General features: G+C 37.9%; 1 protein-coding gene across 20 annotated transcripts in view; it reads right to left on the bottom strand.

Moving 5' to 3' along the window:
• Positions 1 to 13,790, bottom strand: part of limch1b (LIM and calponin homology domains 1b) — a 299,726-nt gene that overhangs the window by 153,813 nt on the left and 132,123 nt on the right. For all 20 annotated transcript variants that reach the window (XR_009274143.1, XR_009274142.1, XR_009274145.1 and 17 more), the window contains one exon: positions 10,728 to 10,797. Coding sequence is in view for 6 of the 20 variants with exons in the window: in XM_058797791.1 (XP_058653774.1) it covers positions 10,728 to 10,797 (70 nt within the window). In the remaining 14 variants the exon portion in view is untranslated. The remainder of the gene's footprint in view (positions 1 to 10,727; positions 10,798 to 13,790) is intronic.

A 13,790-nucleotide genomic window follows, 5' to 3' on the forward strand; every position in this document is an offset into this window, starting at 1 on the left:
AAACAACATTATAAAATATGTGGGTTTAATTTAAACTTGAAAAGTTTTAGGATTTTTTTTTTACATTTTAAAATAAAGATTTATAATGTACAATTAATAATAAATATTTCAGATTCTGGACTTTTTCTAAGTGACTAATCAAATAAGTAAACTGATCATGTGACTGTTTCTCCAGATGGTCAAATGCTCTTTAGATCAGTAGCAAATCACACACAAGAACATAATCATCAGGTTTTATTCATATCAACTCGACTGTTGCTGTCATCACAACAAAAGAGGGTTACCAAATACTGTGTTTGTTTTAAAAAAAAAAAAAAAAGAATACATATCAATATGACAGAAAAGAAAGAAAATATTAATAACTTTATTTTTACAGTACAACTTTAAAATTGCAATACTAATATTTACAGATGTCTTAATTTTCTGATTTTAAAGAGTTAAACCATCAACTTTTTATTTTAGTGGAAAACCACAGGGAGCCATTAAAGCTTCTCTTTTGGTGACAACAGCTAGTTATAAGTGTTTCTAATTTTAAGTATGGGAAGATGGATTGCACATGTAGCATTTTCAAAAGCACATTATAAAAAAAAGACAAACTCAGAGCACAAACAGAGAATGACACACACACACACACACACATACATATACATATACATATACATATATATATATATATATATATATATACTGTATATAATTATTATTATTCAGTTTCACTTACTACTGACCTCTCACAAACCCCTGCAGTTCCATGACAAATCTCCAAATGTTTGCTAAACCCCAGTTGGGACTCGGGAGACCCTCTATTAGACCCTAAGACCCAAGTAAATGTACTTCACCTCAAAAGTCTATAAAGGTTCCTTCATGTTATCAATATGACTGAAGACAATGACAATTCAAACATTTTATTATTTTTTTTATTTTTATTTCTTTGTCACCACATCAAAATACTCAGTTGAATTACACTAGCTGTGAAATACTGCCCCCTGCTGACCAGGAGGTCATGGTGCAGAACAGCTGATTACAAGATTTTCACCTTTGAGTTTAAACTGAATATGCAGTTAGGTTCTGTACAAAAAAAAAAAAATGTTTCACTTCTCTTTCACTTCACTTCTTTGCCCAACAGAAAAAAAAGACTTGAAAATGACATATGACATATTTCAAAAACATCAGACAGACCCATTGATTAACGAACACAGATCCCTACTAATGCCTTGTACTTACTGTAATCTTTAGGGATCTAGGAATCACCTTAGTCTTGCACACTCAGACATTTCACTAACAGCATAAGATTTTTTATAAGATTTTTTTTGTTTTTGTGAAAAACTGTATTTGAACTATAAATCATGTAATTTTATATTTTAAATATATTACCATAAACATTGCCCTACCCCGCTCATACACTGATCATTTTATTTGTGCAGGTCTTACAAAGGGTCATATATATATATATGACATATATATATGGAGCACAAAACCAGTCTTAAGTAGCAGGGGTATATTTGTAGCAATAGCCAAAAATATATTGTATGGGTCAAAATAATCGATTTTTATTTTATGCCAAAAATCATTAGGATATTAAGTAAAGATCATGTTTCATGAAGATATTTTGTACATTTCCTACCGTAAATATATTAAAACTTAATTTCTGATCAGTAATATGCATTGCTAAGCACTTCATTTGGACAACTTTAAAGGCGATTTTCTCAATATTTAGATTTTTTGCACCCTCAGATTCCAGATATTCAAATAGTTTTATCTCGGCCAAATATTTTCCTATCCTAACAAACCATACATCAATGGAAAGCTTATTTATCTCAAATCCACAGCCCTCCTTGGGATGAATGTGGTGACAGGGACCCTCTCAGGCCATGACTAGAGAAGCCACCTGCCTCAGAAGAGCCTCCACGGACAAGACAAGACCGACAAGACTGATAAAACTGTTCCTATGGACACAAGACTTTAAAATAACTTGACTCTGGTCAGGGGCTGGAGCCTGGACTGGACTCTTGGTTAGGACACTGGAGTGAACCTTGGAGCTGAAGCAAGCCGCAGCCGGCGGGCTTGACGTCGGAGCGGCCGGCGGGCTTGACTTTGGATCAGCCCGCAGGCTTGAGTGAGCCGTGGCCGGCGGGCTGGAAAGAACCAAAAACTTTCAAAAATGGAAAATAAAACAGTGAAAAAAAGACGCTGCTCATTCTCTGTTTAGGTCTGGTCTTCTGTCACGGTGCACACAGCGGGGAGGAACGAGGACCACGGAGACAAGGATAACTTTCAAAATAACAGTCTGTAATAAACTCAGACAGGGCAAGACAAGGCAAGGCTGAGACACACAGGATCACAAGGAACGTAACGAGTAGACCAGACGAAAAACTAACTGAGCAGACAGGAACTAATTAATTACACAAGATAATAAAACACACACAGCTGAACAGAATCATAATCAAACTAAACAAGGACAGGAAAATAACCATATAAAGACACAAGAGAGCGGGAAACACACGACACAGGACTGACACCCTTATGACTGGTTTTGTGGTCCAGGGTCATATTTTATTGTTATTTTATTGTTAAATATTGTCATATTTTATTTGTTCCCAATTTGAAATAACAAATAACGTACAATGTTCAAATATTATAGTTAATATTTCCAGTCCTCCTTGGAAGGAAGAAGCCTGCCAAAGTCATGAAAAACAATGCTGAACAATTACTCCTCCAACAGCATTACAGTTGCATTCTGCTGACATGTGCCAAACCCAGATTTATCCATTAGACAAAGACAGCAATGCAAGATGGTGAGGCGCAAAGTACACTGCAGTTTCCACTGATCCATTCATTAGGCTGATGTTGCTTTCAAAGGGTAGTTTTGAACATTACGGTTTCTTCAGAAGGTCAAAAATATGATGAACTGACTGAACACATGTAAGAGTGCCAAGAGATTAATTTAATAATAAATAAAAGAGCTGTAGATATTTCTGATGGTGTAATGTAGCAGTCATGTTCCCAGCATATGCACAGAATTCCTCCCTATTTTCCTTCACCTCCATTCATACAGCCTCCCCACCAAGAAAAACAGCCGGTTCATAAACAATGTACTGACACCTGCATAAAAAGGAACTGGTGAGCAGACATAATATTGGTGGTGGAGAAACAGGGGAAATAAGAAGCAGACTGCTGAAGTAGGCGGTGGATAGGGGCTGCAGAACAGGGAACTCTTATACAAGTGCAAATTTTCATCTAATTTATGTTCTCAACAGAACCTATGCAAATAATGTGGTACCTATAAACATAATGTATGCAAGATTTATAAATGTATTGGGTTTGAACTTCAAATTAAATCTTTGAAAATCTCTTGAACTACAGTGTGTACTGAGATTATTTACTCAATTCATTTTAATTATGATTTATAACTCTGACTATTTTGATAAGCGTTGAACACACTTATCTATTAAACCCTGACAAACTCTCTAAAACATTCCAGGTCTGCACTTCAAATTGGCCTGCTTCTCTGTATGAGCACACAGCTACGAACTAAAACATTACAGCAATTTATGCAAAACTAACAACAAGCAAAAACAAACTTGAGAGCCCCCTAACTGTAGGCTACAAAATAGTAAGTCTGGAGGGCCAAAAGTCCTACTAACCAAAAAAAAACAGGAAAAGGAAGGGGGAGTTAACCTGTTTTATTATGATGCAGGAGATAACAGCATGTTTGTGCAATTTGCTCTTGACAATAGTTTTGAGCTGGTTGCAAGTGCCAAGAAGACCTGCATTATTTTAGAAGACGACAGACCTGAGCTTGTCTGAAAGTGCAATGGTTGCAATAATTCAGGTTGTGGTATTTTGTTTCGAAATACTTGAAAAATGTTAAAGTCCCTTGGGCTGTATTGCGTAATAAGGCAACTGCAGCAATATCATGAATGCATGAATATTTGATTTTTAAATAAACTATTTTTTGAGACCTTTTAGTGTCTAATATATTATTTACTGATAAATTTATTTATCATAATTGTCGTCAATGTTATATTTGCTGTTTTTTTGTTTTTTTAACCAGTAACCAGTCTCACGAGATCCAGTGTTTGTACAATGTCAAAATGTGTAACGTGTAACATTTGTGTAGTAATACAAAAATAGCACATGTTGAAGAAAGTTAACTAAGAGTTTTAATAAACATGAGAATCCGTGCAACACAATACACACATACCATAAACGAGACCGAACAGTGAACAGAAGAAACTCAGGGCTTAAATCAGAATCAGAAACCATAGCAAAAATAAGCAAAGGGAACACAGGCAAAAACAAGAAAAAATGACAAAGGAACAGACCTATACAGAACATAACTGTGACAGTACTCCCAACTCCTGGAAGGCGAGTCCCAGCGTCATAAGTCCAACTGAGGAAGGAGGGAGGGGGCTCTGGAGGATGGCATGAAGCAGGTAAAAAGCAGGCACCAGTGGAAGGCGACTGCGGGAAACACCAAGCTGGTGATGATGGAGGGAGGAGCCAGGAGCAGGAGAAGCCAGGTGGTGAACCAGAGACCAGCCAGGATGCAGGCCCATGGTGGAGTCAAGGGAGGGAGGAGCCATGGTGGAGATGCCCTTGACGATACCCTGGGTATGAGTGATGGAGACGGAGCCGCTGGAGGTGACCCATGGGGAGCTGAGCAGACGGAGAGCCAGGGTGACACCAAAGTCCCGGAGGGTCGAGGTGAAGCTGACGGCTCATGCGAGTGAGGAGGAGCCCATCTGAGCACTCCATCTGCGGTGGGCTCTGGCTGACCGTCCATCTAAATGGGTGATGGCTGGCTGGAATCTGAAATGAGTGATGTGACTCATGGACGGTTGCTCTGTTCTTCTCATCACTATTTCCCACCTCAAAAGAGGACCTGTTCACTCAGAGAGCGAAGTTGATGTATTGTTTTAGACTCCAGCAGGGATCACCTCTGGGCATTTGGAAGTGGATGCCCACACCTTGTCCAGCCCGCACCTAAAACCTTTCATAAGCATAAGGTTCATGAGCTTCACATGTTGCTCGATGGCAGATGTTAGTAAACTCCTCCATGTAATCCTCCAAACAAAGGCCACCCTGAAAAAACAAAAATGATTCCTCCTCGAGGAACTAAACTGATTATCGGTTATTGTTATTGGTCAAAAGGTTCTGTATTGTTGCATTCCTTAACTAGAATTCAATGTAATATTTAAGCAATTTAACACAAGAAAAAATGCTGAAAGTTAGAAAAAAAGTTCAGCAGAACAACAGAATTAACTAACTACTGGGGTATCAGTGTAATATCCAAAAAGTCCCCAACACTAATGCACAGACTGACTAGTCTGTCTGAAACAAATATAGACAAGCAGAGTCCCCAGTGCTGTTGGACTATGATATCTGCACTCTTGGAATGAGAAATGCTCAAACAATCAGATTTGATGACCATAACTTATATAAAATATAATATCATTATATTTAATATATTGCAACATTGCTACCCACCATTTGGAACAGCTTTCACAACAAAGCATGCATATGATGCCTGTCTAGGTTGATTGTAACAGTTATTGTAATACGAACATGAGAGATCTTGTCTGATATAATAGGCACAAGGAAACATTCAGGGCTTTAAAGTGCAATAAGATATTCCAGCGTAATTGTAGCTCCGGGATCCCATTATGACATGGGGGAAACCAGGCAGAGAGTGAGATAGAGAGATTTAAGGAATGCTGGCATGTAATTACCCATGTCTGTTATGAGGGTGGCAGCACTGATTAGTGAACGGGGAAGATAAGACACCCAATCTAGCGAGGGAAGGGGTGAATGATGGAGGAGAAAGGAAAGGGCCCAGCCAAACTAAACTTCCTTCAAAACACAAATTCTAAGCACTGGGTGATTAACACCTGTTGTTTTCACTCTGTTTTCTTCTTCTGGCTGCTGTCCTCCAAACTCTTACAAAGCTTTTTATTACCTTAATCAAAGAAGTCATTAAATGAATAGCGAGTCGCCCCCCTGTCTTGCATATAGGGTACAACGGGGCTAAAGGTGCCCCGGGGTAAAAGGCGCCTTTGATATTATTTTAATCTAAACCACTAGATGGCACAAAAACATGGCTTAGCACTTTCCAAAACATCCGCTTTTCAAGATGCACGTGTATATCTGTCCGATCCTTGACATTATCGCGTGCAGCAGCGCAAAGCATTCTGTGCTTACTTGATCTAATATTTTATGTTTTTTAGAATGTTGTAGATTTAAGTATAAAATGAGAATCACTAAAATTAATGCATAGATTTTGAGACAAAGGTGGTCTTTATGATTTTCAGTTTTGTTTAAGATAATTAAAGCAACAGTTTTTAAATAATGAAAGAATATGTAAAAGTATGGTATTTGGGGTAAAAAAGCACCCCTGCTGTTGGGGCTAAAGGCGCACAGTAATTAACATGATAATTAATAGAAGACTGACTTTTCTATTTGTTGACATGACATGATTAGATTCAGATGGTAAATATCATATATTATGTTGGGTGTCCATATTAGAGATAATCACCATGTTTAGAATGAAACCATCATATTTAAAAACATTAAATTAATCATATCATATAATAAAATATAATTTGTTGTTACTACTGTAAATATATATTAAATTATTGTTGGATCTCCTTCAACGCTTTCAGAATCTTTACTTATTAAAATGATTTTGTTTCTGTATTTAAAATTTTTTTTATATTAACATATTTTAATGACAGTATATTTATTGAACAAAAATTAATTCTTTTGTTTTTCAAAATAAGCAGAAAATAGTACAAACTTTGCTAAAGTGATTGTTTTGAACAAGTATTAACTTAGACATTATTTAAAAAAACATTATTTTAGCTGAAGTATTTGTATTAATACCGTGGGCCTTTTACCCCGTGTGTGGGGTAAAAGGCCCCCCTTGCCCCCTCATACATTTATAAGATTTTTAAACAAAATAAACAACTTGAATGATTTATTTTCACACAAAATCTGTTGCTCCATTAATGTTCAATACAACGTATATATTTTTTCTGCAATTATACATTTTAGGCACAGTGAATAGCACATTTTTTCTTAAGGTGGGCCTTTAGCCCCGTTGTACCCTACTTGTTTTTATTCACTCAAGGGCTGAGCAGAGGAGGGTACGTGACTCTGAGACTCGTCATTGATGTGAGAGGACAAAAGGAGGTGGAGGGCAAAACTGAAAGAACACCCTTAAAGAAAACAAGAGGTGCATTCATTAGCCTGAAGCCTCAGCGTGATTTTAACTCAATACAGAGTTTGACATTTAGACTAATATCTATTTCGTAGCTAAACTATGAAACCACAAAGACTCAGGCAGAGACCTTAAAGTTTTGCCGACATCAAACTACCAAACTTTATCACAAAGCAATTCAAGAAGATTCTTCAGATTCCTACCAGATGTTTTCATCACTGTGGAAAGTTAATGTGAACTTTCTTCACAGCTAATGTCACACAGACTCGGATGGTTGATTATTTGACTATTCAGAGAGATATGTTGTCCATATAAACATTAAGTGATTATCCCAAGGATGCAGTGAATGTTATAAACTTTTCAAAATGTTCACATCTTCAAAAACATTTACATTTTACTCAAAGTTGAGCCAAATATTTGTTTCAAAGTGGGATCCAGGACACCCATGCTGTAGACAAGACCAAGACTGTATATAGCAAAACTGCATGCCCACTGCAAAATGTACACTGCAAAAAAAAACAAAAAAAACAAAAACACTTTGTGTGTGGTGCAGCATTTTATTATCACAAAAAAGGAAAAGAAGAAACTGAAAAAAATTCTGGGGAAAAATATTGTCTTTATAAAAGAATTCTGTATTTGTCTAGTTTTGTTCAATTAGTGAATTGAATGGAAAGACAAAATAAAGTATTCAAAAAAAGATTACTTACAATACTTCAGATTGGAAAAATGAAACACCACAGCATAACAGTCTCCCAATCAGCTATTCTTATACACAGCAGCCCAACTCATCAAATAATACATTTACATTTACATTTAGTCATTTAGCAGACGCTTTTATCCAAAGCCACTTACAAATGAGGACAACAGAAGCAATCAAAACCAACAAAAGACCAACAATATGCAAGCGCTGTGACAAGTCTTGGTTAGCCTAACGCAGTACATGGAGCAAGGTTTGTTGTTTGTTTGTTTTCTAATGAAAGAAAACAAGTAGAATGGGAGGGGGGGGGGACTAGCTTTCTACAAAAGTCGCTGCTAGTGTGAACACAGCTTAATGCCTTGAATTTTATGCGAGCAACTATTGGTAGCCAGTGCAAATTGATGAACAGAGGTGTGACGTGCGTTCTTTTCGGCTCATTACAGATTAATCTTGCAGCGACATTTTGGATTAATTGTAGAGGTTTGATGGAACTGGCTGGAAGACCTGCCAAGAGAACACTGCAATAGTCCAGTCTGGACAGAACAAGAGCTTGAACAAGGAGTTGTGTTGCATGTTCCGAAAGAAAGGGCCTGATCTTCCTAATGTTGTATAAAGCAAATCTGCAGGACCAATAATAGAGCTAAAAAAACAACAGTATGTAGCACCTCTCAGATATTTACACAAAGCATTCATGTACCAGCAAATGTTTGGGGTCAGTAAGACATTTTACATTTTTGTAGTCTTTTTGAAGTTTTAAAATTCTGCATTTATTTGATCTAAAATACAGTAAAAGTAGCAGTATTGTGAAATATTATTACTAGCTAAACTAACTATTTAATATATTTTAAAATGTGATTTATTCCTATCATGGCAAAGCAGAATTTGTAGTCCCCACAATTATCCATTCTTTAGTGTCACATGATTCTTCAGAAACCATTTTAATATGCTGATTTGATACTCATTTCTTATTGTTATCAGTGTTGAAAACAGCTGTGCTGCTTAATATTTTATGGAAACCATAATACTTTTTTCAGCAAAGAAGTATTACAGAAATACTATACAGTGGGGCAAAAAAGTATTTAGTCAGCCACCAATTGTGCAAGTTCTCCCACTTAAAAAGATGAGAGAAGCCTGTAATTTTCATCATAGGTATACCTCAACTATGAGAGACAAAATGAGAAAACAAAATCCAGAAAATCACATTGTTGGATTTTTAAAGAATTAATTGGTAAATTCCTCGGTAAAATAAGTATTTGGTCACCTACAAACAAGCAAGATTTCTGTCTCTCACAGACTTGTAACTTCTTCTTTAAGAGGCTCCTCTCTCCTCCACTCGTTACCTGTATTAATGGAATCTGTTTGAACTCGTTATCAGTATAAAAGACACCTGTCCACAACCTCAAACAGTCCAACTCCAAACTCCACCATGGCCAAGACCAAAGAGCTGTCAAAGGACACCAGAAACAAAATTGTAGACCTGCACCAGGCTGGGAAGACTGAATCTGCAATAGGTAAGCAGCTTGGTTTGAAGAAATCAACTGTGGGAGCAATTATTAGAAAATGGAAGACATACAAGACCACTGATAATCTCCCACGATCTGGGGATCCACGCAAGATCTCACCCCGTGGGGTCAAACTGTGAGCAAAAATCCCAGAACCACACGGGGGGACCTAGTGAATGACCTGCAGAGAGCTGGGACCAAAGTAACAAAGTCTACCATCAGTAACACACTGCGCTGCCAGGGACTCAAATCCTGCAGTGCCAGACGTGTCCCCCTGCTTAAGCCAGTACATGTCCGGGCCCATCTGAAGTTTGCTAGAGAGCATTTGGATGATCCAGAAGAGGATTGGGAGAATCAGATGAAACCAAAATTTGACTTTTTGGTAAAAACTCAACTTGTCGTGTTTGGAGGAGAAAGAATGCTGAGTTGCATCCAAAGAACAGCATACCTACTGTGAAGCATGGGGGTGGAAACATCATGCTTTGGGGCTGTTTTTCTGCAAAGGGACCAGGACGACTGATTCGTGTAAACGAAAGAATGAATGGGACCATGTATCGTGAGATTTTGAGTGAAAACCTCCTTCCATCAGCAAGGGCATTGAAGCTGAAACGTGGCTGGGTCTTTCAGCATGACAATGATCCCAAACACACTGCCCGGGCAACGAAGGAGTGGCTTCGTAAGAAGCATTTCAAGGTCCTGGAGTGGCCTAGCCAGTCTCCAGATCTCAACCCCATCGAAAATCTTTGGAGTCCGTGTTGCCCAGCGACAGCCCCAAAACATTACTGCTCTAGAGGAGATCTGCATGGAGGAATGGGCCAAAATACCAGCAACAGTGTGTGAAAACCTTGTGAAGACTTACAGAAAACGTTTGACCTCTGTCATTGCCAACAAAGGGTATATAACAAAGTATTGAGATGAAATTTTGTTATTGACCAAATACTTATTTTCCACCATAATTTGCAAATAAATTCTTTAAAAATCCTACAATGTGATTTTCTTTCTCATTTTGTCTCTCATAGTTGAGCTATACCTATGATGAAAATTACAGGCCTCTCTCATCTTTTTAAGTGGGAGAACTTGCACAATTGGTGGCTGACTAAATACTTTTTGTCAAGACTGTATATATATATATATATATATATATATATTTTTATTTATTTATTTTTTTTATTAATTTTTGAAAAGTCAGATTTTTCAGATAGGCTTGAGAGGACTTCCTTTCCAGAATAATATAAAAAAAGAAATCAAAGATGCTTAGACAAGAGAGGTGGGTACAGGGCTGAATGAATAGATAAGTAGAAACACTTACCAGAGCAGCTACAGGAGTGGGCAGTCTATTTATCTTCTTCACGAGACCCGGTCTGATTGTGTTCAGGAGTCTGAGAGAGAGACACATCAGACATCCTGAATCAGAACCAAACCCCACAAAAAGTTATACAGTCTCAATCACACATATTTGATTATTTTGCTGTTTTGTCAACAACTTAAGCAGAGGCCAAGAAAAAAAAAAAAAATCAAGCGTCCTTTATTTCTATAGTGCTCTGCACAATACAGATTGTTGCAAAGCAGCTTCACAGTTATAACCTTTGCAGCCTTTGCTTAAAGGGACAGGGATCAATAGCATTTGCCACATCTGCCTGCATAAACAAGCAACACAGATGATCAGGTTACTTCACCCACCAGACAGTCTTTGAATACTGATAACATTCCAAATAGAAATTAAAAGTTCCAATCAAAGTCCTTTTTTTCAGGTTGGGTAAGATTTCTTTAGGGAATGTGAGATGGATACCAGTCAGCTGTCAGCCAATGTCAGGCCATCGCTGGCCATTTGTCGGCCCAATTTTGCAGTTTGTTTTCCACCATTCCCATAAGCTGGACGCACTGGCGGCTTTTCGGACATTTGAACATGTTGAATCAGTGGCTGAGCCCGTATGTGGAAGATGTCACTCTGATTGGCTGTTCAACAAGTAAACAGTGCATGAGAAGAAAAATAGAGGAGATGAAAGCAAGCAAATGTCCAGAAGGCACACATAACACTTTTCATCAACAAATTTGTCCGTGGTGAGTGAGATTGTTGAAAAAATGCTTTGTTCACAGTATATCCACAGTCCTATATGACAGGGACACTAAATTCAATGGTAGAAATCCTCTGATGTAATGTGATCCGATAGACAAAATGTGTAATAAAAACCACTGTCGAGTTTCAGGAAGCAGAGCAAAATAAAGGCCTGTCTATAGTAAAATATAAAGGAAGTTAGAGTGTGTTTCATGTTGAGCTATAATTGTAGGAGAGAAAAGTGTTTGAGGATACATCTGGAAAGTCTTACAGGGATCAGACACGAGGGCTTCCGCATAACAGACCCACAGAAATCACGCTAAGGACATTAATGTAAAAGATCATACAGCGTGCTTTTATAATAGTCTTGACCTGAGCACTTCAACTGTACCAACTGAAAACAAGCTTGGTCAGAATTGTATGTACAAACTGTATGTTAGCGTGTGTGTGTGTGTGTGTGTGTTTACAGGGTCCACATACTCTAACTCCCTGTTGTGCTGAGGAGGTTATGGGCCTCATCTATGTTTTGTCTGAACTAACCTTTAGCACATTACACACACACACACACACACACACACACACACAGCAATGCATCTCAATGATGCCTCTATTATTTTATAATACAATAGAGGCATTACAGAGCCAGATCAGAGGTGAAGTGTAATAACCACAATGAAGAAATTATGACAAAAAACATACCCAAGTGCATATGAACTAGCCATGAGTCCAAGTAATCAACCAGTCAAATTTTTGTTGACTAGTATACTTCCATCTATATTTCCATCTAAAACAAACCTGTATATCAGCATTACGAATTAATTTATTGGGTGGCAAATTGGACAAGGTCATTCTAGGCATACAGCGGTGTGAAAACGTGTTGGCCCCCTTCCTGATTTTTAAATTTTTTGCATGTTTGTCACACTTTAATGTTTCAGATCATCAAACAAATGTAAATATTAATCAAAGATAACACAAGTAAACACAACATGCAGTTTTTAAATTAAGTTTTTTATTATGAAGGGAAAACAAAATCCAAACCCACATGGCCCTGTGTGAAAAAGTGCTTGCCCCCTCCTATTAAATCATTAAAGAACTATGATTAACCACATTATTTTAGAAAGCTAAGTTAAATTTCACTAGCCAAACCCAGGCCTGATTACTGCCAGAACTGTTGAATCAAGAAATCACTTAAATAGAACCTGTCTGACAAAGTGAAGCATGTTTAAAGAGCAACACATCATTCTGCGATCTAAAGAAATTCATAAACAGATGAGAAACAAAATAGTTTACATGTATCAGTCTGGAAAGGGTTATAAAGCCATTTATAAGGCTTTGGAACTCCAGCAAACCATGGTCAGAGCCATTATCTACAAATGGAGAAAACTTGGAACAGTGGTGAACCTTCCCAGGAGTGGCCGGCCTACCAAAATTACTCCAAGAGCACAAAGACGACTCATCCAGGAGGTCATAAAAGAACCCAGAACAACATCTAAAGAACTGTAGGCCTCACTCGCCTCAATTAAGGTCAGTGTTCATGATTCAACAATAAGAAAGAGACTGGGCAAAAACAGCATCCTTGGGAGAGTTCCAAGGCAAAAGCCATTGCTGACAAAAAAGAACACAAAGGCCCGTCTCACATTTCTTCGATCGATTGCTTCAGTCTGTTGTGCTGCTGAGAGGTTTGTGATTGTAGCTCCGTGTACCTTCGCTTTTTATTGAATCTCTACCTTACTTTCACTCCCTTTTGTCTAAAGTGATAATATATAACTTAATTCCCACCATATTTCTGGTGTTATCTTTCAAACTGATCTAACTAATTTGATCGTTCGCTTTTAAAACCGCGAGTGCAGCTTGTTAGCCCGTTAGCTTGTCACTCACGGTTCCATTTGAGTTTCTATTCTACTCACTCCGTTTTTCACGAGCTCATCAAACAACAGTGGTAAGTTAAGTTGGTATCATTCAGCAATCACAGTGAGTAATGGCTTCTTCTCCTGCTATTGTTGTTTGCACTGTTTGCCACATGTACAGTTTATCTGTCTCTGTCAGCAGCGAGGGATTCACATGTGAAAAATGCAGGGAAATAGTTAGGCTGACAGAGAAGATTAGAACTAGAGACATGCATCCAAACTTTAGTTGAGGATAGTAAGAATGTGAGGGCTGTAGATACTGCTTTGGATGCGACTAGCTCTGGGAGTCCTGTACATTGTTCGGTTTCGGTTGAGCCCTTGCAGCAAGGGCATCTGGGTGACTGTGAGGCAGCCTAGTTGCGGGTCAAAACGCCACTCTTCCGTTCCGATCAAAACATCAAACAGGTTC

The sequence above is a fragment of the Onychostoma macrolepis genome, chromosome 14, assembly GCF_012432095.1.
Source record: "Onychostoma macrolepis isolate SWU-2019 chromosome 14, ASM1243209v1, whole genome shotgun sequence".
Lineage (NCBI taxonomy): Eukaryota > Metazoa > Chordata > Actinopteri > Cypriniformes > Cyprinidae > Onychostoma > Onychostoma macrolepis.